The sequence below is a fragment of the Equus asinus genome, chromosome 4, assembly GCF_041296235.1.
Source record: "Equus asinus isolate D_3611 breed Donkey chromosome 4, EquAss-T2T_v2, whole genome shotgun sequence".
Lineage (NCBI taxonomy): Eukaryota > Metazoa > Chordata > Mammalia > Perissodactyla > Equidae > Equus > Equus asinus.
The window spans coordinates 133026328-133054169 of NC_091793.1; the positions used below are offsets into that span (position 1 = coordinate 133026328).

General features: G+C 43.4%; 2 protein-coding genes across 6 annotated transcripts in view; one reads left to right on the top strand and one right to left on the bottom strand.

Annotated features, from left to right (window-relative positions):
* BOLL (boule homolog, RNA binding protein) overlaps positions 1 to 4917 on the bottom strand; it is a 67547-nt gene extending 62630 nt beyond the window's left edge. For all 3 annotated transcript variants that reach the window (XR_011502961.1, XM_044768512.2, XM_070508294.1), the window contains exons 1-2: positions 4779 to 4917; positions 1074 to 1217 (exon numbers count right to left, since the gene is read on the bottom strand). Coding sequence is in view for 2 of the 3 variants with exons in the window: in XM_044768512.2 (XP_044624447.1) it covers positions 1074 to 1217; positions 4779 to 4799 (165 nt within the window). In the remaining variant the exon portion in view is untranslated. The remainder of the gene's footprint in view (positions 1 to 1073; positions 1218 to 4778) is intronic.
* A 638-nt stretch (positions 4918 to 5555) lies between these two features.
* Positions 5556 to 27842, top strand: part of PLCL1 (phospholipase C like 1 (inactive)) — a 328998-nt gene continuing 306711 nt past the window's right edge. For 2 of the 3 annotated variants that reach the window (XM_014845974.3, XM_070508295.1), the window contains exon 1: positions 23594 to 24332. In XM_014845974.3, coding sequence (XP_014701460.1) covers positions 24090 to 24332 — 243 coding nt within the window. In that variant the 5' untranslated portion in view covers positions 23594 to 24089. Of the gene's footprint in view, positions 5651 to 23593; positions 24333 to 27842 lie in introns of those variants that run through there. The other variant, XM_070508297.1, reaches the window with a different exon arrangement.

The following is a 27842-nucleotide window of genomic DNA, read 5'->3' on the forward strand; positions in this document are numbered from 1 at the left end:
TTACAAAAGTCAAATATCATACTCTAATGACACAGAGATTCTTTTTAATTAAGAAAGAAGACAAATCTCTCTGTAATTTCCAATACATAATATGGAAGCTTGGAAATTCTTCTATACATTCACTTGGAAGTAAGGGTATTGCCCTTAAAATATTCATGCATGCCTTTCCTGTAGGTGTAGGGCACGGCAGACTTCTCAAAACTATGTCTCTCTGAAAGAATGAAATGGCTGATTATATTATTTAAATATATTACTGCTAAAATGCTTTATTCTAACAAGGATGCAGGCCTTTTTTAGTGATCAAATTCTAAATTAGGTGCTAGAAAGCAAGGTGCAGAAGATGGAAGTCAGGAGGTTACTCAGGAATCTGAGATAAAAGTTGAAATAGGGGCCTGCCCAGTGGCACAGTGGTTAAGTTTGCAAGCTCTGCTTTGGAGGCCTGGGCTTTGTTGGTTGGGGTCCTGGGTGTGGACCTACGCACCACTTCTCAAGCCATGCTGCAGCAGGCAACCCACATATAAAATAGAGGAAGATGGGCATAGATTTTAGCTCAGCAAGAAGAGGAGGATTGATGGCAGATGTTAGCTCAGGGCTAATCTTCCCCGGGGGGGAAAAAAAAAGAAAAAAAAGTTGAAGATAAAAGATAAGAAAAAAGATTTCACAGGACTAAGTTTTGTGTGTGTGCTTTTTGAGTCTTCTTTTGAAAATTATAATCATTCATTATTTGGACTATTGGAGTACTGTGCAAGAAAGAATAATTAGTATGGTATGGGAAATAAAGTATATGGAGTTATGGGTCAGAAAACTAGGATTCTGGTCTTCAAGCTGTCCCTAAGTAGCTAGGAGCCTATAGACATGTCAACGAGCCTCAATTTCCTTGTATGTGAAATCGGATAACTATATACACTCTATTTAACCAACATTGTTGTTGAAAAGATTCTTTATAGCAAGACAATTTGAAAACAACTAATCATTCTGCAAATGTTATTTTTATAGTTGCAAAAAGAAACAATTTCTGAGAAAAATAACTTCCAATGCAAAAAATGCACTATGTTGCATGCATAAATAGGTACCTTAAAGTCAATTCCTCCTACAAAGATGCGATTAGGGATCACTGTTCCATATCTTGGGGCACTTGTTGGGTTATTCAAAGGCACAGGTGATACAGGATTAGGGGATGGAGATAACGAATCTGTTTGCGTCTGATTTGATGTTTGCTGTAAAATAAAACTTTTTAAAATTTTTAGCACTGGGTATAAGTTTTGATGCAGGCTGAAAACATCTATTTTTCAAGAAATGAATCATTTAAACAAAATGTAGTATTTCAGACTTTAATTTTATTCTAATATTATGAAGATTATAATTAGAACTAATAACTTTTTGGGGAAACAATAATATAGGATATGTAGAATCAACTTCACTACAGAGAAAATCTTAAATCTCAAATGTATTATTTAAATATACTTATGTTTATTATTAAATACACTATTTAAATATTATAAATATTAAGAAGGAATATTAAATTCAAATAAAAGTTTGAGAAAGAGAATAGCAGCCGTGCACAGCTCGGAGCTGGCCTGGCACAACCGACTAGATCCTGGTGTTGCTGGGAGTTGGCTTGGAACTCATAGCTACGCTGTGGCATTCTCTCGTTAACAGAACACCAACATCACGCAAGGCTACTGTATGACTGTGATGGATCAAGACAAAAACAAGCCCACTCCGTAATCATGTCGGAACCTTGACAGTAACAAAAGCAATGTCCAAATCACAAGAATAACCAAACATCCCTCTATCCTGGCTTATATGAGTGATTACTCCTTCATCAATCACAGCTGTAACCTCAATCTATTTTTTCTTGCCTTGTAGATAAGAATTAACACACTCAATCACAGAATTAGTTCCACTTCCTGACAACATGCATTTCAGAGTAAAGCCCTTCTTCCTTAAACTCTCTCTAAAAATGGGCTTAACCTGAGCCAAATCCTATAAGTTTTTTCTAACACACTCCTACTGAGAGGCTCCACGGAGTATGTACTTCCTTGTTGCAACAATTCAATAAACCAACTTCATTAAACTACAGACATGTTCCTTGAGGTCTTTGGCTAAAGGGCATTGACAAGTTAATAAACTCTGACGTTCAAGTTCACTGTTTTTCAGCTCTAAAGTCAAATTTTTAAATGCACTTGTCAATTTGCAGATTGGACTGATTTTGTAAAAAAAAAATTATATACCTTAGAAATAAATTTTTATACTAAAGAATTGAGCTCATAGTACATATTCAATGTTCACAATTCTAAGTCAGGGGACCTAACTTAGATTTTAATAAGTATATATTAACATATAAGCCTTTGCACAACGGCAAGATAATAGACTTCAGGTACATCTGAAAAAAAACAAGATTTGAGAAAAGGACTTTGAAGAGAAACTAACTCAAGATCTTGTTAATTATTTTCCTCCTGGGAACACTATACAGACTTCTGAGACAGTCTAACATACTAAATGAGTGCTTCAACAAGTCTGAAATTCATAATTTCAATTCTCTGAGAAACAAATACATGAAAATGAATTTCTAACGTAGGTACTGGAGTTGTTTTTCACATTTGTTCTCCCCTTTCACTTCACTGGCCAATAAAGCCATAATCCCTCTGCAAAATGTACAGAAAAATGACTAGGCCAGTGGTGACTATGGGGTGATAGGCTGGAGTTAGGGGGTTCCATTCCTTACCTAGTTTTGAGGGGGAAAAACACATACTCCCTAATAAGGGAGTTCATAAAAACATCTATTAACCCACAAAAAAGTCATCACATTTAATAATTGCTATGTTGTAGTTTCCAATTAAAGAAACTGGGAATCCAATCTTAACAGCATCCTCTCTGGGCATTTGGAGGTAATTAATAACTTCTGTCACTTTACTTGTAGGACGTAGTGCCCAGAATAGATGATTCTAGGCTGTTCAGTTTTATTTTTCAACTGTGAATTTGTATTGCTAGACATAACAGAACAGTTCTGGTAGATATAATCTTGTCTCTCTGCCTGTTTGTTTAGAAAATGTAGAAATTACTTATTTGCAAAATTAAAAAAAAATCAGTCTTCCTAAAATTTTCTTCTTAAAAACAAAATGAGTTCAATAGATGAACTCATTTGTTCTCAAATTTATTTAAATAAAAGTCAGCTCCATCATTTTTCATTGAGAGAGGGATGTCATGACAGTAAGTGAAGAGAGCGCTTTATTCTCAGCCTTGAGAAATTAGTTGAACGATACCGGGAAAAGAAAAATATCAACTTTTTACATCCAATTCACTTCATTCTCCAGCTTCTAAAGCTCCTGCTCTACTGTGGCTTCCAACTGTTTTACTTTTCTCCTTACCACTTTCCAACATACTATGTAATTTACTTATTACGTCGTTTGTCTCTTTCCACTATAACGTAACGCTCACGAGGGAAGGGATTTTGCCTGTTTTGTTCGCTGCACCATCTGTAGCGACGGTACACAACAGATGTTCAATACGTATTTGCTGAACGACTGAATAAACGAATGAATCATTTCCTCCCGCTCAAGATATGCAACCACGAAGCTACGGGCAGAAAAATACAATATCGACAGCCTAGAAAATATATTCTAACGTTAGCAGGAACAAGGCTCGGGTGGAGGCAACACCGGAGTCCCTCAGAGAAGCTCAGCGATGCACCGAGGTCAACAATAAAGCCAGCCCCAAATCCCACGGGCAGCAACTTCGCAAATGTATGAAAAGCACCTAGGTAGCTGCTGCTACTGGGTTAGAATAAAGGGTCCTTGGTTAGTAAAACTTCCCGGAGAGTTTATTCAAAATTCCCTCCAGATTCATGTCCCCCTCTGCGTCCTCCCCTCGAGGGAAGAGGGCGGGCTAACCGTCGCCGTCACAGCCTCGGCGCTCCTTCCCCTCCGCGGCCAGCAAGCTGAGGCGCCGGGGGACACGGCCACGGCGACAGCTTCCTCCGGGTCCCTCGGGTCATCGTGAACTTGAGCAGTGACACGAGGATCCAGCCCCTCCCCACCAAAGTGCGGGAGGGAAAAGAAGGCCAGCCAGCGAGAAATTTTGGCCCGCAAGCGCGCCAGCAGCGGCCTCAGAAGCCCTCAACCGCACCGCCGCGACGTCCGCCTCGTGCGCAGTCGGCCCCGCGGCGCGCGCTGATTGGCTGCCGGCGGCGCTGGGCGGGGCGCGGCGGCACGTTGCCGCGGCCCCTGGGCCCGCTCGGTCTGCCGCCCTTCCCCCTCCCCGCTCTGAAGGGCTCGGGGCGCACCCGCGGCTTCAGGGGCCCGTCCTATCTGGGCCGCAGGTGGCCCCCCGCGTCCCTCGGGCCTTCCGGTCCCCACTGACCAGTAGGGGAGAGGAGGCGTCGGCCGCCCTGGCAACCCCTCGCGGCGGGCGGCGGGGCGGAGTCCGGCTGGAGCGAGCGCAGAAGACGCCGCTGAGCGCGGTTTCGGCGGGAAAGCTGTTTCTCCCGCCGGTCCCCGCCGGGCGCACCGGGCCCCGCCGCCGCCGCCTCCCGGCAGTCCCCGAGCCCCCGGGCCGCCTACGCCCGGGCCAGTCGGTGGCCACTCCTCCCCGACCCCACGCCCCAGCCGGCCGGCCTGCAGGCGGCCGCCCTTCGCGGCGGTCGACGGGCGCTCCGTCCACGTTCCTTCGCCACCGAAGAGCGGCGTTTGGGCTCTCGCCCTCGCCCTCCCCGCCCCTCAGGGTCGGAGTCTCCCTCGCCCTTTGCCGCTGGCCCGGGCCCTGGCCGCCGGACTCACCGCCCCGCACTGGCTCTCCATCTTCCTCGACGCTCTTCAGAAACCGGGGGGAACGGCCAGAAACCTGAAGTCTGAGAGGCCCTCACACCAGGGCAGCCACGCCGCGTCTCCCCACGGAGCCTCTCTCCCCCTGGCGGCGGCGGCTGCAGGGGCGCAGGCTCGCACCCGGGGCCTCAACCTGCCCCCGGGGGGTGGGGAGGGGCGGCGGCGGCGCGGGCGGGCGCCGCAAGCCGCCGAGGGGTGCGGGCGGGCGGGTTCGGTGGCGGCCCGGGGTCTCGGCTCCGGGCCGTTTGAGGGGCAGAGCGGGCGGCGAGTCGGGGCCGGCGAGGGTCGTGCGGGGCCGGGGCCGCTCTGGCCTGCTTTCGGCCGGCTGGGGACGGGCGGGCGGGCGGCCCCGCAGAGCTCCATGCGCTGCGCGCCTGGCCCTCTCCGCCCCGGAGAGAAGGCGGCCTCTGGGACGGGTGGGTTTCGAGAGGTGCAGGTGACCTCAGGCTTTACTAAGGCGCGGGAAGCCGGCGGGGGGCGACTGCGGGAGCTGGTGCAAGGCGACGAGGGCACTTTCCAAACTCTGAGCCCCGCGGCCTGACGCGCCAACCTCGCGGGCTCCGGAGACGCCGCGGACGCCGCGCCGCACCTGTTGTCGCTGTCACTCAGGCCCGCCGGCCGGGCGGGCGGGGCGTCGCGGGCGGCCTGGCCGGGACCCGCGGGCCGAGAGCCGCAGAGCAGCGCCTGCCGCCGCCCCGCCGCGGAGCCGCTCGGGATGGAGCCGCCGAGCAGCGCCCGCCGCGGAGCCGCGGGTGAGGACCGTGCGCCGCGGCGGGAGCCCCGGGGTCTCCTTGAAGGAGGACAGAGTGGCGAAAAGTTTCTAAAAGGTAGCGGACCGTCATATATATCGCCGATGTCACCTGTCGACGACATGTGTATTCTGTAGCCAAGTTGTCAGTAATTACAACTAGCAGCCTAGGTAATAAAGGTGATGGTGATGGTCGCTGGCGCGCTCGGGAGTGGCCGCATCTGCCGGCTCGCAGCGGCCCTGCACGTGGCCGCGCTGTCGTCGGCGTCTCACGGGTGAGGAGCTGGAGATGCAGCGAAGTGATGTGCTTACGCTCTAGAGCTGTAGACGATAAGCGGGGATCTTTCTGACAACAGTTCCTCTTAACCGTTTTGGCATGTATTTTAAAACAATCAGCGGCGACAACTGTTAAAAGTTAACGCCAGTAATAACTTTTGTACTCTATGTTGTAAAAGTTTGACTTTGGGTTATTTTCCTTTCAAGGTAAAAGAGTTAAAAAATAAGCAGCGTGACTATATCAATTTTCAATCTTTTCAAAGATTAGCTCTCGTATTATTTACCAAAAATAAAATGGGAAACGAAATTTTTGTTTCGTTGAATACAGTTCAGCTGAAGCATCCTGAAAGTCATTATATATTTCTGCATGCAGTTTGAGCTCATTTTCTCAGGTTTTAGTTTCTGTGGAAACAATACAAACCTATTCAAATTAAAACATACTCTAGAACAGAATAATTTTGCTGTTCAGTACCATTAGAACTGATGTTCTTTGGGCATCTTTTTCCAGTGGTAATGATGGATTTGAGTAGATATTACTATTTTCTCTGTTGCCCAAGTGTTTTCCGACTAAAACCAATTATTTTTGAAGACTGTTCACCACAGTAGGTGTTCAATCTGTGACATAGAAATTAATTAACACAATTTAGAGAACACTATTTAAAGGCCTGCGTTGGGTGCTAATGGAATATACTGTATTTACCGTATGGTAACTCTCCATTCTGTTTATAACCCTTTTAATTCTTAAAGCAAGAGGAGTTTTTTATTTGAGAACTTGAGTAAATCATGTGAAATTATTCAGTTCAACTTAGTACACATTTATAGAGTCCTATTATGTGCAGTACATAAGGCTGTGTGCTGTGACAGGAAAGACCAAACGAGTTCAAACCTTTGTCCTTGAAGTATTTTCAATCTAATAATGATTATTACTCAAAATAATGATTACATCAAAATATGCTTATAATAAGATATAAGCAGAATAGGATAAGTCCTATATGAACCATGATCATAGGTCTTTGGGAGTGTGGAGGACAGCTTTGTGGAGCACAGGGTCCAAGGCTGGTAAGGGCATCGTCAAGGCTGAAATACAGGTCTGGGTGGGAAGGGGGGAGGAAAGATATTGAGTCCCTGTCATGTACCCAGCACTGGGTATGACACGTTCTTTTTTAATCATTTTGGTTATTGTCCTTTTTCTCTCTCTCTGGAAATCTGAGCCTTAGGTAAAAGTGACTCGTGTAAAGTCACATTGCTAGTAAGTGGTAGCTGCACTTTGCAAACTTAGTTCTATTTGACTCCATTGCCCTTGCACAGTGCACTCTGCCGTGTTATTTATCCCACAGTAATAAGGACATAGAATTTTATTCTGGAGACCTTTGTAAACAGAGGGCCATTGAAGGTTATTGAATCAGCAAGTTATAGAATCAGAGCCAGAATTTAGGAAGATATTCTCAGACCTGAGAGGCGTTTTTAAGGGACTGGAAAAACAGAATTGAATTAGGAGACTACTCCTCTAGTGAAAGTACTGGGGAGCTAAACAAAAGTGGCGGCAATGAGAATAAAATACTGGGAAAAGGGTAACAAGAAACCAGAGAGGAACTGAGACTGTTGGGCATGAGTGATGATGGAGAGGGCTTGGTGAGGATCCTTCAGAAGTCTCAAGTTTCAGATACTGAACGTGACGTTGACAAAGGTAAATATAAAAGTATGATATGTAACATATTGCAAACCTAAATATCCCATTTTCTTATGTTTCCGGCTAGAATCCCATTGTCTCTCATCTTTTTCCTTCACACAGTCTGCTCAGAGCATAGTTCTTGTTTCAGGGAATTGCCCAAGCCTGCTCTCCTTGTTTGCCTCCCCTTACTGGCAGTTCACCTGTTCCTGCCTCCAGTTTTCTAGCTACACTCTAACTCGTAGTATCTAATTCAGGCAGTCCTTTTCTTGATAACCCTTTTGATGCGTTCTCTAGCTTATAGACCTAGGTAACGGTTGGCCTCTGTGCTGTGGACCAGTGTTTACTCGAAGGCAGGGGATGTACCAAGGATTAAGACCTGGTTCTTGCTTGCCAGCAGCCCGTGGTCTAGTGGGAGAAAGAGCTAAGTAAATAGAAAGTTTATATACTCCATGTGCTAAGTGTAGCAGTAGAAGAGTTGCCAGGTGCAGAGAGAGCCCAGACCAGGGAGTGACTTAACTTGGCAGATAAAACAGAATGAAAAGACGTGTTTGGAAGATGCCTCTGCTTCCATTTCATTTATTTCTTGTTCCTAGGTCTATTAACCTATTGTATTTTGGAGGACTATTAGGTGCTTTCTTTTTCTCTATGATGGTTGGATATTTGAAATAGGAGAGATGAAGGACAGGATTTAAAAGAAAATCTGCCTTAAGGAAGCAAAGAGGTCCGTTCAGATCTCCTTTTCCTCTACGGGGAACATAATACTTACACTTAGAGAGGCTGTTACAGAGACAGTCTAGGCTAGAGCAATATCTAATGTATTGGAAAATTCCTTGTAAAAATTAATTGGTTTATTTGATTATGCTGTTTACTTTGAGCAATTACTTAGACGCGAGAATATACAATATAGAACTTACTGTGCAGCATAAGGTAGGAACTCAATAAATATTTGTAGAATAAGAGACTGTCGACGAAAATAATCCATATCCAATCTATAAATGAAAATTTGGGTGAGTTTATTCTGAGCTTAAATCTGAGGATTATAACCCGGGAGAGTCTTTCCACAAAGGAACAGAGCACTCCAAAGAAGTGGGGGTATAAGGGTGGTTATATACCCTCAAAGAGGATGTTTCACATAGGATTGAAATGTCCCTCCCACAATAGTCGCGAGACTGCTCTGTCGGCACAGCGATTGATGGAAATAGCAGGTAGGTCTTCTGTCTCTGTGAACACAGCAGGGTGGCAGTCTGTTGTCTCCAGCTGGGTGGTCACAGGTGAGCTGGGAGGTGAGTGCAGCAATCAGTTCCTAGCCTAAAGAAAAATGCTAATGTCGGGGGGAAGTTGCATCTTTATCTCAAGGGCCTTTGTTCTGGCCAAAGGAAATGTCTAAGCAGATATGCAATGCATGCTCAATAGCCAGTCAGGCCCTTTTGGAGGAAAAAAAAGGAAGTCAGGCCGAATTAGGTTTATACCAAATGGCTTCCTCATATACTCCAATATATCCTATTGCTTGCCATTTTTATTTGTCAAGACTAAATGAACAGACAAGCCTCACCTCACCCTCCACTTTTTCCCCACCTCTCACCATTTTACTCTTCCTTCTGGCATGAGAGTGAAGAACAGTCATTGCCAGAGAACCTTTTTCTTGATTCATTCACCCAAGTGAGGTTTGATAATTATGCACATGTTTCCAGTTGCTTTTTAGGGGAAGACCTTATGTTTGGAACATCTCACCTGCAGAATCCTTTAACATTCTCAGATACTTCCTTAAGAGCAAATAATACTATCAAACACAAAAATAAGACACATACAGCAAGACTTCAGTGCGAGAATGATCACCCAAAACATACCATCCACTCGTAGACTCTATCCTACACTGTTTGCCCTGGCTTGTCTCCCTTTATCATACCCTTACTTGCTCTCACCTCCTATCGCTAACTTTGCTGTTTTTTTGGTTTGTTTGGGTTTTTTTTTGGTGAGGAAGATTGGTCCTGAGCTAACATCTGTTGCCAATCTTCCTCTTTTTGCTTGAGGGAGATTGTTCCTGAGCTAACATCTGTGCCAATCTTCCTCTGTTTTGTATGTGAGACTCCACCACAACATGGCTTGGTGAGTGGTGTTTAGGTCCATGCCCGGAATCTGAGCCCACAAACCCTGGGCTGCTGAAGTGGAGCTCAAGAACCTAACCACTATGCCACCTGGCCAGCCCCTAACTTTTCTGTTTTTTAACCTCTTTCCATTCTTATCTCCTCCTTAGATTTGATCTGTAGGGGAGGAAGAAGTTTCCCTCGACTCTCTTAGGGTCCCCGGCTGGGTCTGAAAATTAAGCTGACAAAGACAGATTAGCAGGAGAAAAAGCACACAAACTTTATTGAATTTTTACATGCACATGGGACCCTTCACAAAAGAGTGAAGACCTGAAGAAGTGAACAGAGTGGGAAGCTTTTATATGTTTTAGACAAACAATACATTGGTGAGGAAGTGACAAAACAAAGGAGTTTGCGCTAGAGATAGTAAATGGTGAAGAAGTAACTAGGAAGATAAGGGTTAGTTTAACAAGGTTTGTTTGCAGATTCCTCTGGTGCTGGTCTCTGGGCTACTAAGAATCTGTCTCCAGTAAAAGGAAAATTCATTTCCTGCCTGCAGGCAGAAAAGGGGGAGCTTTTTCTACATTTACTGCTGCTTAATTTCTTTCAACTCAAAATAATTAGTATGTCAGAGGCATATTTTGGGGTAACATTCTGGTTTCCTTCACATGCCTCAATTCATATTTCGTACACCCTTAGGCATCTTGGCAAAACTTCATATCCCTAATGTCCTATTTATGATGTTTCAAACATCTGTGTACAAACATTTGTTGAATTGCATTGTTGCTTGTTTACTCCTCCAGCAACTACAGTGTTTTCGAGTAGTGGGCAGTTGTTCTCTTGGTGCCCTCTGATCTTATGTACCTAAAACAGGCCACCATGTACTGTTATGTAGATTACTTAATGCCTAAGGGTGTCTGGCTAAAGGAGGGAGTAGGCTGAAATCCAGCCCTTGCTGCTCCACTCACAGAACCATGTAGCCACAGGGCCCCATCCATTCAATGGGAGGGCCATTTTCTAATTCAGAAAAAGGTGCTGAATGATCAGTGGCAGCCCTGCCTAAATACAGCTCCTTCACTATAATATGGTATCAGTAAACACTGATTTCCATTCATCATGCTTTACTATCACATTCTCAGACATCAGTAACTGCTTGACATTGGGAAAAATTTTTGCCTTGGTGAATGTTGAAAGTTGGGTTCCTCAGGAAACAGACTTTGAGAAATCTGACACTCTGAGAAATGCAGGACTTTTTTGGGGACCTGAGCTTAGGAATGCACCTGAGAGGAGTGAGGAAAGCAGGACTGAGAAAAGGAAGCTGATGTGATGTTGCAACCGAGTCCTCAGCAATCCTAGGATGACCTTCAAAGTTGTCTCTAGAGACCAGGCTTCCCTGCGTCACCCGACTCCCATCCAGCCATCTACAGTCATTGTGATGAGGATTTTTGGTCTGGTTACTTTTAAAACTGCAGATGAGAAACAGGCTCTGAGGAGCAGAGTTTGCTTGCCCTTTGTTGAGAGACATTTACATTGGTGGGTGAAACCTCCATCTGTAGAGGTGCCTCCCTCTCTGTGCCAGGAAGAAGGCGGGATGGCCTTATCTCTGGAAACTCTTAATGGGGAAGGCAAGGACTTAAGTTGGTTACTGTCTGGCAACCTCATGTAACTGATTTAGGGTGGTGGCTTCTGGCCTTTACTTAATCCGATTTGATTCTTATCTAAAAGTTGTGGGACCACCCAATGGCCAGATCCCACCTGCACTGATACCATTTTAACTTTTTTACATGTTCTTTCCTTTGTCTTGTAAAGAGATGGCTCACGTACCTATGCCTTAAATTTAGCCTTACTCTCTCCACCCATGTTTGCAGCAGAAGTGGCAGCACCGGCTCCTCCTGCCCGTGGGCCCTGTCCCCATGCAGCACCCTGAGTGCCCATGGGTCCTGTCCCCATGCCGGCAGCAGCAGCTCTGACTGCCCATGGATCCTGTCCCCATGCTATTCCACACTATTCTCTAAATAAAAGAGCAGTACTGCAGATCTTGAGAGTCCAAGAAATCTTTCTTTCTACTCCTCGGCTTACTGACCCCACATCAATTGGATGCAGGCTGCTCCCAGGGAGGACACCTGACTTTGGACAAGATGGTTTTCTTTGGCTGAGGGCAGTTTCTGGAGAGGGACTCAGCTGAGAACAACCCACAGTCTCAGCATCTAGTGGAACAGGGGCTCGGTACTGAAGGGGTATTTGCGTACACCACAGCATATGCTAAAGTGAGTTCATGCCATCGAATGACTTTCTCTCCACAATAGGATTAAGCAGGTTACTACTGCTTGCTTTTGGTTGAAGGAAAATATGATAGAAAAGTCCAGGAAAAATCCAAACTTCTTTTTTCTTAGAGAGGGCACCTCACAAGTTGCAGATGGGATGAATATCAAGAGCATAGATTCGGTAACCTAAGATTGTGACACCGAAAGTTCAGATTGCACGTCATATTCAATGACTGCAGGCTTGAAAACATCTTTCCATGAGTTCGTTCTTTGTTGTTTCCATACTCAAGAAAATATCCATATTGGTTTTCATTAGGGAAATATAATTGGAAAACAAAAGCTTTGCCTAACCCTGAAAACCTCTCCACAAAGGTTAAAGAGACAGGAAACAGTTTCATTATTGAATGAACAGGAAACCTGTCGTGTGCATCACAGGCAATCCACAAAGATGTTGCAGAGACAGAAAGGACTCACCCCCTTATATAGGCAAGCAGATACAACCAATTATATCACACATAGTTCATCTTAATTTTAGCTGGTAATTTGGGGGACCATCTTATTGGCTTTATCCAGAGGAAAAACAAATTTTTCATACGTTTATAACAGGAGGTAATTTTCCAAAGGGAACAAGGCAACCATGCAAGTTAGGCTTGATGAAACTGGGGCCATCTGCCTTGATGTTTGCATTTCAAAAAGATGGTTCTTGAGGACATATTCCTGAGTTGTGAGACTGGCAAGTGGCTTTTTTAGCCATTATAAAGATTTGCATACATTTCCAAAGAAGAGAGGAAATTCTGAAAGACAGGAAAGGGGGAGAAGTCTCTTCCCTTATTTTCAGTGGGGAGAATTAAGCCTCTTATTTTGATTTGCATTTGCCCTCACATTGTATATCTGGATCTGTTTAAGGTTGGGTCTCCTTGAAGCACTGAGAAATTTTATAAGCAACTAAAATTCAAAGCCATCATTCAAGCATGTGGAGAGCTTCATTGACAGTCATCTGTTGATAAGCTTGGGTAATGTCAAGTTTTGACAGGCAGTATTATAATATGGTGTTTCAGTGGTGGTGGGGCTTTGGATTCTGACTGCCGTGTGCCCTGGAGGGAGTTATATAACCTGTGCTTTTCACTCCCCAAGTACGGATAAGGATGATAACATCTACTACTTCTGGCTATTGTGAAGGTTAATTGAGATAATGCATGCAAAAGTCCTAGGACAAAACCCACATTCATAAGAATAGGAAAAAGTTGATTAACTTAAGTACTTTGTTTATAATACAAATATAGTCACAGGAAAAACTCAGTTTAATTTAGTTTTTTTTAGGGTACTAGTTACTTTGACCCACTGGATTTATTAACTTAATTTGGGTATAGCTTATTTGATTATGAACTCAAAATGCCACATTTCCTTTAACTTATTCTTTTTTCCCTTGGGAACAATGGACATGAGCAATGGCTGTCCATTGTGGGAGAATGCCTTGGGAAATACCTTGACAAATGTGAATTGTTCTAATGGCTTGAATGCTGTGCTGATTCCTAGCAGAACAGACCAGTTTCTCTTCATGAAGCTTTTGCTTTGTTCCTATTTGCTTTCCTAGACTCTTCTTCATGCTTCCTTTCCTGTGATTCCACCATTAATTTCCCTTCCATCCTTTCCCCATAGCTTAATTCATTGTAAAGAAACTCCTGTCATTCTCAACATATTCAGTGAATGCTTTCTCTACCTTCTTTACCTAATAAAGTATGAGTATACCCTGAGGACCTCACTCTTCTGCAGGGGTCTCAACACTTTGTACACTTTTACTGGTTTTTGAGGATTTCCAGCATCTATATTTATTTGTTTATCTATTATATATGTGTTTCACTCTACTAGTATTTATGCACATCATAAAACACACAAAAGAATTTTTAAAAGGTGAAGCAAACATTACTTTAAATTGTTTTGCTAATGGTCATTGCTTCATACTACCGTTAGCTATTGTCTTAAGATACAATATCCATTTAGGGCCTTCTGTTATTTTTAGAAGTGGGTGTACATCCACATAATAAAAAGTCAAATTTTTTTTCTTGACTTCTTGTCAGATATATTGTCATTGTTTTTACCTCATAATATGGCCAGTGATGTCATTGTACAGGAAAAGGAGAAGGGTCAGCTCTGCCATTTTTGCAATGTTCACTGGAATTTCTTTTTTTTTTTTTTAAAGATTTTATTTTTTCCTCTTTCTCCCCAAAGCCCCCTGGTACATAGTTGTATATTTTTCGTTGTGGGCCTTCTAGATGGCATGTGGGACGCTGCCTCAGCGTGGTTTGATGAGCAGTGCCATGTCCGCGCCCAGGATTCAAACCAACGAAACACTGGGCCACCTGCAGCGGAGCGCACAAACTTAACCACTTGGCCACGGGGCCAGCCCCCTGGAATTTCTTTAATTCATGATTTTTTCCAGGAATTTTTTAAGCCATTCATCCATTTTGAGTTAGGTTAGTTTAAACTACACAATGTAATTTTTAGATGTATTTAACTGGGTTCACGTATCAGGCTAAGTTGGCCATGTCAAATTCTCCATGTTCTGGAACTCCCAATCTCCCCTTAAAATACCTCCTTCTCTGACATAGGGATCAAGTGATGGTGCCAGTAGAACCTGCATATTAAACGTTGGCAAAGATTGATTTACTTCTTGTTCAATTTAGATATAAGTCCTAATATTTTCTTACCACCCCCCTACAGGACCACTGCTCTAGTTCAATAGTTTAAGGAACATTTATTGAATGCCTGTTTTATATCATCATTGGGTTAAGTTCTTAGTGTACCAAAAAATGAGTTAGGCCTGAAATTTTACAGTCTAAAGCAGGAGGCAGACACACTTAAAAAGAAGTATCAATATAGTACAGTAGGTACAAAATGTCTGGGTTTTGGGAAGGCTTCACGGAAAAGATGATGTCTGAACTGAATTTTGAAGAAAGAATGATGGTTAGTTTAGTGAAGAGAGGTGTGGGAAAGACATTTCATGTAACCAAAGTGTGACAGCATGAAACAGCATGTGGTATTCAGTGAACTTCAAGTAGCCAGATAGTCCTAGAGTAGGAAGGAAGAGAAGTGGAGTAGCCAGAAAAGGAAGCCAGCGATATAGATAGGAGCCATGGCCACATATGCCAAAGAGCCTGGGCCCTATTCAGCTGGCACTGAGTAGCCAATAAAGCTTCATAGTGGGGAGTCAGATTTGTACTTTAAGTAAACAAAGTCAATAGACAATGGTTCTGGGAAAAAATGTTATTAAAGCAGATGATATAATGAGGATAACATCTATAATATCCTGATTGGTTTCTCTGAGAAGCCTGTGGAGTTAGAGGTGCAAAAGGTTTATTGGAAAGAAAGAAATATATGTAGAGGGAAGGGGGAAGAGCAGGATTGGGCAGGAAGAGCCGAGATACAGACCTGACAAAATCTCAGCCAGCCCAAGGGGCAGCTCTGGAGCAGTGATTGCCCGTTGGAGGCATAAACTTACATGTCTGTATTAGTCAGGAGAGGCTAGGTTCTACTACAGTTCCAAATGACCCCCAGATCTGACGAGCTTACAACAAAGATTGTTTTTTTGCTCACGTTACATGTCCATTGTAGATTGACTTCAGCTCTGCTCCATGCAATTTTCACTCAAGATCTAGCCTCAGTCTGGTGAACAGTTAATCTGGTGGCGGGGAAAATGAGATCGTTGTTAAGTATGTGCTGGCTCTTAAAGCTTCTCTTTAGAAGGGGTTCTTCCACTCATGTTTCATTGGCCAAAGCAAGTCACATGGCTGAGCCTGTTGTCAATGGGATGAGAATGTATAACCTTCCCACAGAGAAGATCAGCGAACATCTCCCAGAGTAGGAAGATCTGCTTCCTGACAGAGTGTTAATGAAGTATTTCTATGTGATCATACTGGTGAATGTTATTAATGATTGGTGAGTGTGGAGAATTAAGATGAGAAATAAGAGAAAATCCTTTTTTTGTAATTAAATCAATGCTGTTTTTCTCATCCACTGGGTGTACAGGGAAGAGATACTCCTTTTGAGTTTAATGTAGTTTCAGTCACAAATCACAGACCATTGTTTACATTTTCAGAAAACGAAAAAAACCATTTTAATCCATATTTTAAAGATAGGAAAAATTAAGTAGATGGAAGGGTAAGGCTCTATTTTGTCCACATATTTTATTTTTCTGAAGTTTAGAATTCACAGCAGTATGTTGATGATAACTGTAATTATTAAAAATCAGAAAAATATTCCTTCCTTTAGAAATGATAGTCAAAAATAATAGTGTTAAGTACTTTTTGCCTAAAGTTTAAGTATTTGCTCATAAAGAATCTTCCAAATAAATTATATCTGCAGCTCTCAGTTTAGTTATTAAAATCCCATTTGGCAATGAGGAAGTTTAAAGAAAGCTCTATAGCTTCACATTAAACTAAATGTAGTATTTTATTATATTTGTTGTTTATGACAAATAAAAATGGCAAGCAATAGGATATATTGGAGAATATGAGGAAGCCATTTGGTATAAACCTAATTCAGCCTAATTCGGCCTGACCTTGTCTTTCCAAAAGGGCCTGACCATGGCCGTTGAGCATGCATTGTATATCTGCTTTAGATATTCCCTATGGCAAGAACAAAGGCCCTTGAGATAAAGGTGCAACTTCCCTCCCCCTCCCAACGTTGGCATTTCTTTAAGGATTAAGCATCTTTCCTTAGGCTAGAAACTGATTGCTGCACTCACCTGTGACCGCCCAGCTCGAGACAATAGACTTGCCTCCTGCTACGCCCACCAAGATGGCAGACCCACTACCTGCTGTGTCCATCAAACACTGTGCCAACAGGGCAATCTTGTGACTATTGTGGGAGGGACATTTCAAGCATATGTGAAACGTCCTGCTTGGGGGTATATAACCACTCTGTACACCTCACTTCTTTGGTGCCCTTTCTTCCTTTGGGAAGAAAGGCCCTGGGCCATGGTCCTCAGATTTCAGCTCAGAATAAACTCACCCAAATTTTCATTTATAGATTGGTTATGGATTGTTTTCGTTGACATTTATTATCTCACTTTACAGTTTAAATTAAATTTCAATCCTTTGCTTCTCCTTAATATTTCAGATGATTCCTGCAACATGCTTTTTTCCCCTTAATCTTTCAAAAACAATGTGACATTATCTGAACAGTTTCACCAGTACATTTTATGGAGAACAGAGAATGGCAGGAGTCCCAAGTGCAGTTCCACAGCTGGTGCTCCTCCACTGTGGGCTAAGGGTAGAGGCAGCTGTATCCATGGTGAGTCAGGGAGGGTGGGATTCTCACAGGGGTTAATGACACAGCAAGCGCTAGCAATCCGGCTTTCATTAGACATTTGGCCTCAAATAAATTTCTTTTTTTTTAAAAGAAAGGACTCACTTTTTATAACTCCTCCTTTTGTAAAGCAGATAAACTCGTGTTATGCTTAATGAAAGAACTATAAACCTGAAAACTTGCTAGGCACTAAAAAGGGCTTACAAAAGAGACCATACTTTACTCTTATCTTCTGTTTTAATTTAGAACATGCATTATGATTTTGTGTTTATTTAAATATTGCACTCTGCTTCTTCCTCTCAAAAGATTTGAGGTAGATTGCAACAAAGGCATATCAATAAGGTTAACAAGATAGGTATAAGAGTAATACATCATGACCACAGGAAAGGAGTGCCTTAGAGAAAGAAATGAGATTCAGTATTTTCTCCCAATGGGTCCTAGGATGCTAAAAAGCATTAATAAACTTCATGTCTTGGCATAAATAGGAGGAAACCCCCCCCACCACAGGCAGATGAATTAGAATGGGGTATTTACATGGGTTGGAGAAGAAGAGGTGGAACCTACCCCATATTCCCTCCTGTATCGCAAGTGTCAGGCATCGGGAGTATGATTTGAAGAGGTTTATATTATAACTTTATACCTGGAAAAGACCCAGGCCATCAAACAAAATAGAGAAAGAAGAGAAACAAGCTTTCCTGGGGGCTATTCCAGGGGTACTAGTCTTCAATGCCTCTGTGGCTTCTGCATCAGTGGGGAGCATAATCATGACATAAACCCCAACTCCAGGATCCATGTCAAAGTAAGTTAATACATAGAAAGTAAATCAACACTGTCTATTTTTAAAAGACATTTGCCCTGCACATACAGACTGTTCCCAGATGACTGGCCTGGGGCTCCCGATAGTGTATCCTAGCCTCAGAGTCTACATCGGGTGATTCCTGAGAGGGCAGTGTTAATGGACAGACCCCTGGGCATTGTGTTCTCCTGCGATCTTATAGGTTTCACAACACCTGAAAGAAGAAGCATCCATCAGACATTGAAGAACATTGGCCGTGATTAGAGATTTCTTAAATTTCTTGCCTTTCAAGTACTTTGAAGAGTTATTAGACTGGTGAATCTGGATCTAAACAATTTGTAACTTTTCATTTTTGTAGGACCATTATCCTGGAATGGAGTTTACTTGTACTTGGAAATAAAATTAGTTGACTTTTATGTTTTAGTTACTGAAATTTCCTACTTAATTGCTAATATAAGGGACAAAGGAATACCTTTCAAGAAAAAAAAAAACCTCTGATTTTAAGAGAGTATATATTTAAGTTTTGCTTTTCTTTTATTGACTTTGTATATATTTACTCTACTATAATATTTATACTACAGATTATTCTGCAAATTCTGTTCTCTTGAACTAGCAAATTGAAATGATTACAGTGGATATCCAGGCGTGCTATGGGTGAATATAAAGGTATATGTGACTGCTGAAAATGCTGTGCTCATGTTCAAAGCATCTTTGAACTTATCAGGAGAATGGGTTCTTAATATAAAAATATTCTCTCTTACATATATGTGGGTGAGAGGATAAATGTGTTTCCTCACCCACTGATAAATCAGTCAGCCTCATACTCCATCTTGATGACATAGAGGTACTGCAGATGTTGAGAGAAGAGGTCATTGTGGCTAATGTGAGTGGTCCCATATCTGAAGGAGTGGTTTTTCAGAATAGATTTAGTCTACAGGACCGTCACTGGACTTGAACCCCATGAGCCTCGTGTAGCAGGAAGAACACAAGCTTCAAAGTCTCTGACTAGGACTGAAATCCTGGTTCCATCACTCCCTGTTGGTTCTGACTCTGAGCAAGCTTTTGACTCTTTTGATCCTTAGTTTGCTTATCTGTAAAGTGGAGATCAGAATACTTCATAGAGGCTTATCTGATACATAGCAAGCAGTTACCAGAATGAGTTCTCTTCCCCATCTCTGAATTCCTGGTAGTAAGTAGAAAATCTTAATATTCTCCCTGGGTTGTTTTTTTAGGCTCTGCATTCTGGAGTGACTTCCCTGGGCTGCAAGGACTACGTTGACATATCTGGTCTTTGATTCTAGGCTAGGTATTCTCAGGTTTGCTGCATCTGGCTAGTTTCCTATCACTTGTCTTTCAGTCTAATTCTAGATTTCAAGTCACTCCAATTTATAAGCATCCTTCTAATTTTGCAGTGGCTTGCTTTGGATCTGCTCTGATTTCTACCCTAGGATGTGTCGACGAAAACAATCCATAACCAATCTATAAATGAAAATTTGGGTGAGTTTATTCTGAGCTGAAATCTGAGGACCATGGCCCGGGGCCTTTCTTCCCAAAGGAAGAAAGGGCACCAAAGAAGTGAGGTGTACAGAGTGGTTATATACCCCCAAGCAGGACGTTTCACATATGCTTGAAATGTCCCTCCCACAATAGTCACAAGATTGCCCTGTTGGCACAGTGCTTGATGGACACAGCAGGTAGTGGGTCTACTACCTTGGTGGGCGTAGCAGGAGGCAAGTCTATTGTCTCGAGCTGGGCGGTCACAGGTGAGTGCAGCAATCAGTTTCTAGCCTAAGGAAAGATGCTTAATCCTTAAAGAAATGCCAACGTTGGGAGGGGGAGGGAAGTTGCACCTTTATCTCAAGGGCCTTTGTTCTTGCCATAGGGAATATCTAAAGCAGATATACAATGCATGCTCAACGGCCATGGTCAGGCCCTTTTGGAAAGACAAGGTCAGGCCGAATTAGGCTGAATTAGGTTTATACCAAATGGCTTCCTCATATTCTCCAATATATCTTATTGCTTGCCATTTTTATCTGTCAGATGGAATTCTAGGATCCTTGAGGATGAGAAGTTCTATTGTGTGGGAAGTGACAGAGCCATTTTTCTTTATCAGAAATAGTTGTTTTGTTCAGTCAGAGGACTGCAAAGGTGAAGATTCTGTCCATAAACATTTACTGAGCACCTACTCTGTATCAGGTGCGGTTGTGGGAGCTGGACATACAGCAATGTACAAAATAGACAAAGTCTCTATGCACATGGAGATTATGTTTTTCACTTCAGTGGGACAGAGATAGGGGGTCAGTATGACAGAAGATATAAGTAGACAATTCCATGGACAGGATAGTTTATTCACAGTGATAAAATCCTACGAGAAAACAAAACAGAATAATATGTGCAACGTGGTATCTGTGTGGGGTTGAAGGAACAAGTTGAGATTTGTGGTCAGAGAAGGCCTTTCTGAGGTGGTGACATTTGAATTGCCAATTCATTACTCTTCTTCACATCCCTTCCCCCTGCACCTCTCAACTTCCAATCTGTCAATCAAGTGATTGCCGGGTGACTTGGTGAAAGGGTGGGAGGCGGGAACTGTGGGTGATAGTAATTTGGAAAATGGGGGTTGTTAATGGAGGATTATGAATGTGCCTGTGGCTGCTGACTTAATCAAATCTGGCTAAACCTTTCTCTTAGTCTCGGGAGTGGGGCCACAGAGTGGAATCTGTCCCCAGGTAGGAGCAGGTTCAATGGAGGGTTCAGGTTTTTTTACCTGCAAGTATGAGTATCAGGAGAAACCTTCGGCACTTATGCTAGAAGACAACAGTATGACAGACTTGCAAGATCAGGATCGAAATATTTTCTCAAAGTAGAATGAGTTAGACAATAGCCTTTAGGAATAGACACTCAGAGCAAGGGATTCAGAGGTGTGTGTGTGTAAGAGAGAGACTGAGCATGTACGTGTGTGTGCATTTGTGCCTGTACATGAGAGTGAGAGAGAAGGCTGCTAAGGGAGAGAAGAGAAGAGTCCAACTGGACATCATCAATTGAAACTTAAAAAATTTGGGACACTATATGCTGTACTTTCTGGTTTCTTTTCTTTCTTTCTTTTTTTTTTTTTAAGATCACTGCCCTTAAATGTAAGTAAGGTGACACTAATTTTAATACTTTAGAAAACAAATTATTGAGGCCGGCCCAGCAGTTAAGTTCAGTCATTCTGCTTTGGTGGCCTGGGGTTCACCAGTTCAGATCCTGGGTGCAGACCTATGCACTGCTTGGCACGCCACGCCATGTATGCGTCCCACATATAAAGTAGAGGAAGATGGGCATGGATGTGAGCTCAGGGCCAGTCTTCCTCAGCAGAAAGAGGAGGATTGGTGGCAGATGTTAGCTCAGGGCTAATCTTCCTCAAAAAAAAAAAAAAAAGAAAAACATTATTATTATTATCAGAATGGTATACAAACCTGTAGGATGGGAAATCCTTGTAAATGATATTAATGCTGTAGGACGAGACATTGAGTGAGATAAATGCAGTTTTACATTTCTCAGAGGACAACCCAAGACGGACTTTTTGTTAGGGTAACAAAGAAAAATGAATCCCTGAAAGCAACTGTAGAAGACAGAAGGAAACCACAGTAATAGTTGAATATCAAAGAAAAAAATGATAAGCTAAAATAGGTTGTGTTTGTGAGCATAGCAAGTAAAAATAGTTCCTATACAAGATAGTTGAGAATTCCCTGAACTAAAGCAGATGAAGGGCATGTTTTAAGTCTGGGGCCCTTTTACTTCCTTCTTCCAGTCTGTGGGTTATAAAGGCAGATCAGTTGAAAAGAAAACTGAATTGGGTTTCCTCTCCTGTCTTTTACATATCAGGAAGAAAGAAAAAAGCATTTGCTATTATGCATGCAGTTCTCAGAATCTCACTAGAGGGTGGTGTTGGTTGTAAAACCAGAGGTTACTAATTACAGGACATTCCTTGCTGGGCTGCATTTATATTTAAAGAAAAGGTAAAGTACAGCCTTTTCAGTCTTCCCTAAAAGTTGGTAAATGTCAAGTCTGAACAACAACCCCCCCCCCCCCCCCCACCCCCGCCAAGGGCCTCCTCCAGTTCTGGCTGCTTGCAGGCCCCGAGGAGCCAGATAAAGTAGTGAAGAGATTACTGGAGGAGTTAAGTGGCAGATTCTAATTTCAGCTCCTATGCTACCTATGAGACAAGAAACTAATGCTCCCTGGGCTTTCATCTTATCTGTAAAATTAAAGGGCTGCCCTAGATGATCCCTAAATCTCCTTGCATCTCTCAAATTCTGAGATTTTAACAAATTCTGGGCCTAAAAGCTGAAGAATTTCTCATGTTCTTGGCCAAAGGAAAAAATAACATATCTGTTAAATTATCAATAATTAGGTGCCCGCCCCGTGGCATAGTGGTTAAGTTCACGGGCTCAGCTTCAGCGGCTTGGGGTTCACAGTCCCTGATCCTGGGCGCAGACCTATGCACTGCTCATCAAGCCACGCTGTGGTGGCATCTCACATAAAATAGAGGAAGAATTGCCACAGATGTTAGCTCAGAGACAATCTTCCTCAAGCAAAAAGACAATGATTGGCAACAGATGTTAGCTCAGGGCTATTCTTCCTCACACACACACACACACACACACACAAATTATTAATAATTAAAATATAATTTAACGTTATAAATGATATTTAATATAGATTCTAAGATTAAAAACCCCTTTAAATTAAAATGTCAAGTCTTCTGTCCCTACCAGGGAAACTCAGAGCCATCATTTGCATCTATCTGAGCATTGTGGGGTTAATTTCAGTGACAATGCACATCATCCAAAGATGTGTTTCTTCTTGGTTGCTAGCTTGCTGGAAATGAGCAAAATATGTTTATACAGCATTATCTAGACAAAGGAGGTGGAACCATTTTCAAATAGGGATCTTTTAGGATAGAAACTAAACCCCCCACCTGACCTTGTATTTAGCCAACTTCCATCATATCTGTGGTTTGTTAGGAGTCAGCTCTCCAAAGGGATACGGTGGGTTCAGTTTCCTATTACTGTCACCTCTTTTATCTGATTTCCTTTCCTTGTAATATTTATTTACATTGCAGAGTGAACTGAAGATCTTTTCATGGAACCTAAAGCAAGTTATTCAGTTCCAGGGTTCCAGTAAACCCTGCTTTATCTCTGCATGGACTTAACTTCTAAGGGTTGGCGTGAGAGCCTGCAATTAACCCCCGATGGAGCAAAGCTGCACTCTGTCGCCTCAAACGCTTTGGTATTAATACTCAACACCCTCTTTCCTCGAAATTGCTTTTGCTTTGCAAGCTTTCCTTCCCCCACCCCTGGATTTTGTTGCATCTTCAGGCTCATTTCGAACATCTAAACTTCCCAAAATATACACGGAGCGCCTGCGGGTGCGCACACGCGCGCGCGCGCTCCCCACCTCGCTCGAGTACACGAGCCCGGCTGGGCCGGCTCCCAGTTACAGACCACATTCCATTCTTCGCGCTCGGGCACACCCCTCCTCAGTGGGGATTGGTCGGGCCGACCCCCGCTCGGCGAGGCGAGGCTCCTAAGAGGCCCAGACGCCTGCCAATCCCCACGGGCTGTCAAAACAAGTCTTCCCTCCCTGTCACAACAGAGCGGAGCGGAGGCCGCCGCCGCCGCACTTCCTGGGGCCGCTGCGCTGCAGTCCGCGGGCAGGTGGCGGGTGCGCCGGGCCGCGGCCGCGGTCGCCGGGCTCCGGCCCCTCTCCGGCCTTGCGCGTCCCGGCCTGGGCCCGACCAGGCGCCGGTGCCCTTTGTCTGGCGCAGAGCGGGCGTTTGCATCACACTTCGGACACCTCCCTCTCCTTTTCGCCTCTCCTTCTCCTTCCCGCTCACATCTCCTCTCCATCCCTGCCGCCATCCCCCCGCGGACTGGCGGTCTCCTGGACCAAAGCCGCGGACGTCTCTACCCGAGCGATGTCTCCTCTCCAGAAAGTTGCCTCCGCCGCCGCCGCCGGGCGGTGAAACAAAGTCTGGCGGGGCCACCTCCCAGTGCGTGAGCGCACCCTTGCCCAGTGGCCGGGCTCAGCTGCCGGGCGTGCCGTCTCCCTCCGGGGAGCCCGAAACGCGCCGGGCCATGGCCGAGGGCGCGGCCGGCAGGGAGGGTCCCGCGCCGGCCGACGCAGCCGGGGGCGAAGACGACCCTCGAGCGGGCCCGGACGCCGCCTCCGGGGACGGCGTGGCGGCGGCCCCTGGGGGCCGAGGGAGGGACCGTCGCAGCGGGGTCGCACTGCCCGGCGCTGCAGGGCCCCCGGCGGACAGCGAGGCCGGCCTCCTGGAGGCGGCGCGGGCGACCCCCCGGCGCAGCAGCATCATCAAGGTAAGGGAGGCCGCGCCGCCCCGGAGCGTGGGCGTGGGCGTGGGCGCTGGGTGGGTCGGGGGCCGGGGCAGGATGTACGGCGTCGGGAGGCATCGCAGGCTCGGCATTGTTTTCTCCCACCTCCTTCGTTACCAAACCTCCCTTCCTCATCCGGAGGTTCCCAGACTCAGCTCTTGGCCCTGAGAAGCAGAAGTGACTTTTTTTCCCTGACAGCGGAGGAAAAGTTCCGCTCTGCGACTTTGCGTTCTGATGGATGTTTTCCTCATTTTCTCTGAGAGCTTCATTAAACCTTTGATGAAAGGAGGAAGGGAGGACTCAGTATAAATCAGACCCACGGGGTGGTTGTGCACCCCTCTCCTGTGAAAGGTTAGCTTTTCCCGCACAGTAGCGGAAATGCAGAGTTTACCCTCAAGTGAAAAAAAAAAAAAACAACCCCAAACCCAAAAACTGTCCAGACTTAAACGACCTCAAAATCCCAAGAAGCGTGAACTTTCTCGGCAGATAGGCAGTTTTCACTGGACCCTGTGGCAAAGTGAAAAGCGATAGTGGAGCCGTGAGTTTTTGTGCTGCAGAAAGCGCGACCCAAAAGCAGTCAGTCCCCTAAATGTAGTCTCGTGTCCCTGTGGTTACCACCGCATCCAAGGAAAACGCTTCCTGACCGCTCAACTACCGGCCAGGGTTTCCCTCCATTCATTTGGCAAGAAATTTATTAGGCTTGCCTCTCCCTTATCTCTTTCTGTTTTCCTTCCACTTGGGGCTTGTTTCCGGTTGAAGATTTCATCTTTCGGGTGCATGACTTCGGAGTAAGGTTTCCTGGAAGTCAGAACCCTCCCACAAGCTTTGGAAAAGGGCCTTTCAGCATAAATGCATGTGAATGATATGCATATGAGATTAAAATCGATTTTGGTAGAGCAGTCAGTATGAAACTACTTGTATATAAAAGAGAAGCCAAAGATGATAATGAAAGATGGACTTGGAACTTACTTGCTGTGCTAATACATTCAAAACCCTTGTTCAGGTTTAAGCTGTGTAACCACTGCAGAATGCATGTCTCTTTCTCAAGCTCTAAATTGGAGCTCCCTCCTCCAGTGTGGGTAGACTGCTCTCACAGTACATCTATCCAGCTCGCTCCAAGTATGGTCTAGGCTTTTCCCCAACACTGATACATGGAAGTTTACAACCAACAGAGAGGGAGATTTCTATATTGAAAGAAGAGTGGGTGGTAATTGCAAATGACTTGTAGTAGTTTCTGTTATTTTGTGACTTTCAGATTATGTGAAAAGAAGTGTTCAATTCTGGGTGTGAATTTGGATAAAAAGCAAATGATCCTTTTTTTTCCCTTGTAACCCACAGGTCAGAAAGCCTATTGTTTAGAAACTTAAAAAAAAAAGCTCACAATTAGGAAACATATATTTTGGATTCTAAGATACTGATAACTACATGTGGTCCTCTGTGTGTGAAAACAGGCATCTAAAGAGAGTTTAAAATATACCATTATAAAAAGCAGTGGGCTCTGTAGTGTTGTAAAAAATAAAAGGAACGAGTGTAAGAAATATACAAATTCTTGCAGCTAAATCTGCAACTTTTAAATTGTACTATGTGCTGGTTTATGTTCTCAGAAGAGTCCTTGCTGACTAATGGTGCTTGTTTTGAAGTTCTTTTTGTGACAAAAAAGGAGGGAGGCATCAGAGTATCAACTTGATCTTTTCCCTATTTAATAGTAAAATAAGTGTTTAATAAATGACCTTTAAAATTAAAGATGCTAGAAAATGAACTGAATTATTATTATTATTTTAAATTAGATTTTATTGGAAAAGTAATATATGCATATGATAAAAACAAATGTCGCAAAGGAGTATGAAAAGAAGATTCCTAGCCACTCCACACTCTTGTATACATAGTCTACTACCATAGCTGTTAACACTTTCTTGTGTATCCTTCCATAAATATTCCGTGTATATATATTCTTAAGTCTCTATACGTGTCTATAGTGAACTACTGATGCTCCTGATTTATATAATAAAATTTGGCTAGAGTTTTACAGGGCTCTTATCTTCAGATTTGCTCCAGACATTTTTGACGCCTAGAAGGTTGTTTAAGGTCACTGTGATAGGTCAGTTAATCTTCAAGGATAACCTGGTAGGTCACAGTGGGCATCGGTCCTTGGGGTCTATTCCCAGAGGCCTTCATTCCCTTCTAGTGGGGAAGGAGGCAGGTAGTGGGCTCTCTTTCACTCCCTCTCAGAGATCAAGGACCTTTCTGTCTTAAATCTGCTGCCCCATAGTTTGTTCACTTTAGCTTACTAAAAATGAGAGTTCCTAAAAAATGTCTAGATCATATAAGAAATATGTAGCACATGTTCTGTATTGAGAGAAAAATATATTCTTCATAGTTTTGCCAAGAGTTCTTTTTATTTGGCGTAGAAATATACACAAAAAAGAAAGGCTTTAGTACATATTACATTAACCAAACTATTAAATGCTGTTCCAAATAGCCTTACTACAGTAATAATTGATATTCATGATCATAACTCTGAGCCACTGAAAGATTATGAAGCATCAAATATGAAATTATTTTCAGCTCATTTTAGGGTATTGTTTCTATTCTAATTATTTGACTGCTAATTCTCTATTAACTTGAGTATTAGATAAATCAGAATAGTGTGTTCCTCTGTCATGCCAGAAAACAGACTCTCTCGTATATTAATAAAAGGAATGTTTTCAGTAAATTTGCCCTCACTAATTTGTGAAAACATGTGTTTAGTTAATTTCCTTCTCAGCTGATGAAAACAATGACAACATTTATCTTTACACATCTTCGGAAAGTCTTCTTTTTACTATGATTGTGTTTCTTCCCTTCTATGCCCAGTCCTAAATTTTAAAAAATTTAATGTGAAAATTAAACTAGGTTCTTTTTACTCTGACCGTTTTTTCTCTATGTTTTTCTGTGATTGTTTTTGACAGCATTGACATTGATAAATGTTGTGCGTTTTTTGGTTAGTGCATTTTTGTATACCACAATATTGCAATAGACTCCATCTTAATTGCTTCTTGATGACTTGTGGTTTAAAATGACAAGTTAGTTACATGCGAGATTGGTACCATCTAACAAGTATGTACTATTGTACCTTTGAATATTTCTACTTAAGAAATTAGACCATTTATGTATCTGGTACTTGATATCAAACTTACATGTTTAAAATATTTAACATTTTAGATTCTAATTTATAGCTCTATAACTCTGTAATGTTCTGAAAATAGAAAGCGGTGTAGCTTAGTCCCTGTACTAGATGATGGGGATTGAGATACACATTTTTTTTTTTTAAGATTGGCATTTGAGCTGACATCTGTTGCCAATCTTCTTCTTTTATTCTCTTCTCCCCAAGGCCCCCCAGTATATAGTTGTACATTCTAGTTGTGGGTCCTTCTGGTTGTGCTGTGTGGGACGCTGCCTCAGCATGGCCTGATGAGCTGTACTAGGTCCACGCCCAGGATCCAAACTGGCAAAGCC